General features: G+C 34.2%; 1 protein-coding gene across 8 annotated transcripts; it reads right to left on the reverse strand.

Annotated features, from left to right (window-relative positions):
- Positions 1 to 1,135: 1,135 nt before the first annotated feature.
- On the reverse strand, positions 1,136 to 5,927 carry LOC131636315 (uncharacterized). Of its 8 annotated transcripts, none has more exons than XM_058906937.1 (13): positions 5,736 to 5,927; positions 4,707 to 4,871; positions 4,436 to 4,505; positions 3,898 to 4,094; positions 3,642 to 3,717; positions 3,467 to 3,550; positions 3,294 to 3,373; positions 3,056 to 3,182; positions 2,596 to 2,655; positions 2,433 to 2,483; positions 2,174 to 2,332; positions 1,941 to 2,073; positions 1,136 to 1,527 (listed from the first exon to the last, which is right to left on the reverse strand). In XM_058906937.1, the coding sequence occupies exons 2-13, from the start codon at positions 4,862 to 4,864 to the stop codon at positions 1,364 to 1,366; spliced, it is 1,359 nt and encodes a 452-aa protein (XP_058762920.1). In that variant the 5' UTR covers positions 4,865 to 4,871; positions 5,736 to 5,927; the 3' UTR covers positions 1,136 to 1,363. The 8 variants fall into 8 exon arrangements, with proteins under 8 accessions (XP_058762920.1, XP_058762917.1, XP_058762918.1 ...); XM_058906934.1 differs by having other exon boundaries at positions 4,707 to 4,895; XM_058906935.1 differs by lacking the exon at positions 5,736 to 5,927 and adding an exon at positions 5,613 to 5,731 and having other exon boundaries at positions 4,707 to 4,895.
- Positions 5,928 to 6,293: the final 366 nt, after the last annotated feature.

Consider the following 6,293-nt stretch of genomic DNA (forward strand, 5'->3'; position numbering starts at 1 on the left):
TTAATTTGTCAAAGAAAATATGCAAAGGAAATTTTGAAAAAATTTCAAATGGAGGAATGCAAATCTGTTAGCACACCACTGAATCAAAAGAAGAAGTTTAGCAAGAATGATGGTGCTGAAAAAATTGATGAAGGATATTACAGAAGCTTGATTGGATGTCTAATGTATCTCACTGCAACAAGGCCGGACATTCTATTTGCGGTAAGTCTCTTGTCTCATTTTATGCACTGTCCAAGTGAAATTCATTTGCAAGCAGCAAAAAGAATATTGAGATATGTTAAAGCACTACTAATTATGGAGTCAAATTTGATAAATGTCAAGAATTCAAGTTGTATGGATTCTCTGATAGTGATTGGGCTGGATCCATTGATGATATGAAGAGCACTTCAAGATACTGTTTCAACCTAGGCTCAGGAGTATTCTCATGGTGCACAAAGAGGCAAGAGATTGTAGCACAATCCACCGCTGAGGCTGAATTTATAGCAGCAACAGCCGCTGAAAATCAAGTTTTATGGTTGAAGAAGGTTTTATGTGATTTATCTTTGCAGCAGAAGAACAAAACAGAAATTTTTGTTGATAACCAGGCTGCAATTGCTATTGCAAACAATCCAGTATGTCACGGGAAGACTAAACATTTCAACATCAAGCTCTATTTTTTGAGAGAGATGCAACAAAGTGGAGAAGTAAACTTAGTTTATTGCAAGTCTGAAGATCAATTGGCTGACATGTTTACAAAGCCATTACCTATCAACAAATTTGAATATCTAAGGCAACTGATTGAAGTTTGCCGTTCCTAAAGCAAGGAGGAATATTAAACAAGTGCTTTTGTAACTGCTAGATTTTTTATTATTATTTATTTTATTGTTTCAGTTTTTAGCAACCTAGTCAATTAGTGGTTGCTATACTCTAGGAGCAAGCTAGTAGTAGTTGGCTAGTAGTAGTTGCTATACTTTAGGAGCAAATTAGTTTAATTATTCAATTCCCTAAAATCCTGGTTACGTGGGATAGCATTCAGTTTTTTCCTTTCCATTATTTATTGTAACGTTACTATTGATCAAAAATCAATTCCTTTCCCTAACCATACTGTGTTACTTCTCTGCCACTCTATTTGTTATTTTCTGCCATTAAACTAACAGTTATTTATTTAATTTTTGGTGTATCTTTCATTTCAATCAAATATACTGTTACATGATATACATTTTACTACATGTTAGTAAAATAATCAACGACAATTCAATAAATCTACATAACTTTGCCAGAAAGGTTAAACTTTGGATGAGTCAAAACAGATGAAAATTTTCAAGTGTGACCCACACCATTTACATTGGAGAAGAGATAGTAATTATCTTCATCATCTACACAACTATGTCAATAATGGTGCTGTCAAAGAGTTGGAAGGATGGTGGAAATCCATTGTGCAAGTTACTATCACACCAAGTAATGCACAAACTGCAGGAACAAGACCCAGCCCCAGCCTTGTGATTGAAGGTGGGAACTGATGAATTACAAAGAGCTGTGGAGAGACATCTGCATTCATAATTTGAAATTTTGTAAGGGTACATATCAGATAAGTTCGGCCAGGTCTAAACTCAGACTCATCCGAGCCCGCCCTGGTTTCAAACCATCCAAGCAAAGCAGGCCGGCCCCATAAGTGGCCGGACTCAGACATAGTAGCAAGAGACTTGATTCTCGTTAACTGCCCTCTTGTAGACAAGGAGACATATATCATAATGACAAATAAATTGGTCATTAAGGACTCAAAGCATTCAAAACCTAATATAAACTAGTGACCATCATACCAAACGGTCAGTCACTTTTTATACAATTTAGAACCATAGTTGCGACTCTGACTAACTCTGCTATCAAATAGTGCACTCTGCCCGTGCAGTAAGATAATTAAAGAGATAATATAATTTATAAAACAAGTTTAAGAAACTTACTTTGATAAGACTGAAGAATATATAAAGCAATCCCACACGACAATTTGTCCAGAAAGCTTAATGATCCAACAACAAAAGCACAGCCATTAAGATTCTCTCCAATTAGAAAATTTTGCATGCTTACACCAGTTACCTATTAATGGCAAGAAAATTGATCTTCAAAACAGCCGATAATAAAAGATAGAAGATTCCTTTTCTTTATAGACATCTAACAAGTAAAAATCAGATCATACCATCATGAGGGCATTTGCTATGCCAATAAATACTGAAATTATGTACATGGCATAACTCATATGCTTAGTTAAAAGCATGATCACTGAGCCACACAAAATCCAAAGAACGCATCCAGCAGAGAAATAAGCCTTGAGAAGTTTGCCTGTCCATGCAATCTCCTACAAAAGAGTACACAAATTTAACAGCGTAGATTGACAAACTAAAAATGTTGCGAAAAAAAATATCTATCTATTAAGGATAGAGTTTTAATAAGCGAACCTGTAATGCGATAGATACAATGAAACAGCTGATGTATATGATAGCAGGAACCTATTCAATCATCGTCAAATAGTGTTATCAGCGTCGTCGTAGTTCAAACTTCAGACTGTATAATCATATAAAAAATGAAATGAATTTAAAATGGACAAAATTTGCTGTGTACCAAAGCTTTGGCTGACTGAGCCATTTGTAGGTCATTGATCACATAGAAAGCAAGGTAGGCCTGAAAATAATCCATTTGGGAAAGCTTATGGAAACAACTTATAATATGTCCATGAACGGTTTTCAACTTATTTCTATAAACTCTCTAGGATAGTTTATGAAAATTGAACAACTTATAACTTGAATAAGAATTGTTTACTTCATTTTATTGTTATAGAAATTGCTTATTCACAATCACTTATATGATAAAAGCTTATGCCATTCGTACTTAATTAAGTTGTTATCTAACTGTTATCTTTCGTTGGAAATTCAATGCAGCCATGAAGTTTCAGTTTTCTCCAAATTATGTTCCTAAAGATGTCTTCCTCAAACACAATTTAATTCAATTTGTGAAACACATTAAGCCTTTCATCTTCCAAGATAATGAACACATAAAATAAAGAAAGAAAAAATTTCCTAACCTGAGAAACGTTGAGAACTAATCTTGTGAGGACATAAATAATAGCAACTTGGTAATATAAAACTCTCTTAAACCAGTAAGCCCATGAAATCCTCCCACGAGTCTTTCCGTATATGTCCATTTGCAAACTACGAAGAAAACATAATATTCAGTTTCTCACAACAATAACTGAAAGGGCTGAAGCAACCTATTCTATATGACAGTTTTTATAGGGATATAATGAAGATCTCGAAGCATACCTGGGTTCTTTTGTCGCAAGATGAAATATGCCCACAAAGCAACATCCTATAAAAATCGAGACATATGCAATCCAACGGTACTGCTCATTTGAAATTAGAACAAAGTGAGTATGCTCGACAACATACGATCATTGATAGATCCAAAACCAAAAAATATTTCATCTTAAACATACCTGATTCTCAACATTAGCATACGTTTTTCCATTGACAACAGTGAATACTATCAGAGCAATTGCATATAAACTCAGGTTGGCAACCTATAAAGATATAACTATATGCCTTAGCAAGAAATACGAACATGCAACCTATTTCTTTTATATCTATAAATAACTTTATCGAAAAGCTTACCATGGTAAAAGCATTGCGACAGCTAGCCAATGCAACTCTGCTTGTTGAGTTCAGCGTTATGCAACTCACCATGGACCTTCATGAAACAATTCAATGAAGACACTAATGAACATGACTTCAAATTGAAGAACTGAGAAACTATGCTTTTCATTTACTACTCATTATCTTTTCCTTTGAATGATAACATAAAACATTTTCAAATCAGCAATTCCTAACATTTACAAAAGAAAAAGAAAATTTTGAAAAAAGTCATTACATGTGCGAGACCTGAGTAGCAGCCCACCCCAAGTTGAAAATTGCAGCAAACATGCTGTAACTCACGGTTTCAAAAGTAGTTGAATCAGAAGTAAGAATTGTGCATGGTAGACAACGACCAAAAACAGAAGAAAATGAAATAGCCACCAATAAAGATCCGGCGCCATGCCATATCTTGAAACGTCCGTATCTGTCTATCTATCAAGCAAAATAACAGAAGTAAGCATTTCTATCAAAAGAAGATCTGAAAAGCGAAGAAAACAAATCCGATAAGGAAAAAAAGAGCAGCACCAAAAGTAAACAGAGCGACAAACTATTAAAGTTTCTTAAAATCATATGAAAGTAAAAGCTAGATTAGTATTAGTTCAATCAAATGGTGTTCAGTTCGTGTAACATCCAAACTAAATGTTGAAACTCACAATAGATATCCGTTACCTACGTTATAAAAGATGATTATATTAGGAACACGCGAATGTTCTTAGTGACGGAAGCATATAAGTATTTCCCTGGTGTCAAAAGAAAAAGAATTGTTTAAATACCAGTTCACCAACAAATATAGTGGCAAATGCATCCGCCACTTGACCTGAAAGCATCACAATAGCTGCATTCCTGTGAAAAGGGGAAAATGAAGAAAGAAATGTAAAGATAACTCTTTGCCGAAGCCACAAACAACAGTTAACTTTTTCTCGAATCCTACATTTCAGTATTCCATTACTTCAATTAATAAGCAATTGCGTAAAAGTTAATTACACTAGTCGAAACAAGTGCAAAACCTTAAATAGAAACAAGTTGATCATAAATAGCATGCACCTCGGTGAAAATCCAATATCTGTCAAGAACAATAACAGATAGGTGAACCAACAAGCGGAAGTTATGTCATTGAGCATGTGTCCCATGCCATAGTAAAATATAGGCCCTCTTCCAAGGGCTTTGGTGAATCCAACATCTTCTTCAACGGCAGTATCCATCAACGCCCTTTAGATGGAAACAAAAACAAACCTATCACGTATCAAATCAAGATTTTAGCTGGCAATCTTTCTTGAAGAATTCGCATTTACTTATCCCTCATTATAGAGGTGCTATAGCGTAGCAGAATACAAACAGATCGCTATTGCTCAAACATATCAACAGTGTGCACTTAAACTGAAATTCTTGATGCCATATTGGTCAATCAATTTGGAAAAAGGTGAAATCACAAAGATTATTAGTCTACAATACTTTCCCTCAAGGTCACTCCATCAATAAAATGTCACGTCAAAATCTTATCATATCTCATATTTAAAGCATAAAACACTCTAAATAGAAAGCGATCCACATCACTCGAGTAGCTCCTTATTACAATTTCTAGGTTTAGAAAATCTCTGCAATGGCATAGCAACTACAATTCTGGTCATGCAATACAAATGATCAGAACATAACAGTAACAACAAACACAATTTAGAATCTCAGATTCAAAAACCTCTATTGTGAAGAAAAAAAACAAACACATTGCATGCATAACCAATGAAAAACACTAACAATACTCCAGCAGAAAAACACAATCTCTACGAACAAACAGCAACTACAGCACCGAAAAAAGACATTAAACTCCAACCTTTTTCATTACCAAGAATCACAAATCATTAAGCAGACAAAATTCAACGCATGCAAAGAAAAAAACAAAAACAAAAAAATCCAGAATAGGCAAGTTCATGAGTAGGGTCTTTGATCACATACAGTACAAAAATAGAATCTTAAAACTTGAAAGCTACGCAAAGCAAGAATTCCATCAAAAAGGAAAGCAACAGAAAAATGGACACAAACAATATTCAAAAAGAAGATAAAATAAAATATCCTTACAGCGTAATAGCTTTGGAATAAAAGGTATAATATTTAAAAAAATTATAGATAGATAGATAGATTCAAGAAATTGTCTTGTTCTTATGATGACAATTTTGATAGGCTATTGGAAGCGGTTGTGTGCAGTTGAGGGATGCATGTTATTGTTGACTGTGACAAATTTGGTTTGGTGGGGGATTCTGTCGAATGACAATAATATCCCTCAATGGTTTCTTGCTTCATTCATTCATATGTTGTCCAATCGACACGTTATGATGCACATTGCCATGTGTTTCTTGATTCTTTGAGCTACTGGTCAATGCATTCCATTCATTTTAATTTTTGTGTTATGGAGTACAAATGACCTCTTAATGTCATCAATTATGTATGATTTCATCTTCTAACTCTTGTTGGGATACATCATTAAACGTGACTTATCTATCAAAGTTTACTAATTGATGGAGTTGATTAAATTTCTGACAACCCTGCATTATAAAGAGGGAAATAATGCCGGTTTTAAAGACTTGTATATGTCAATCCTCATGCAGGGTTTAAATCATGTTTCATTTTAGAAATTAA

This window comes from Vicia villosa, unplaced genomic scaffold (genome assembly GCF_029867415.1).
Source record: "Vicia villosa cultivar HV-30 ecotype Madison, WI unplaced genomic scaffold, Vvil1.0 ctg.001696F_1_1, whole genome shotgun sequence".
NCBI classification, from domain to species: domain Eukaryota; kingdom Viridiplantae; phylum Streptophyta; class Magnoliopsida; order Fabales; family Fabaceae; genus Vicia; species Vicia villosa.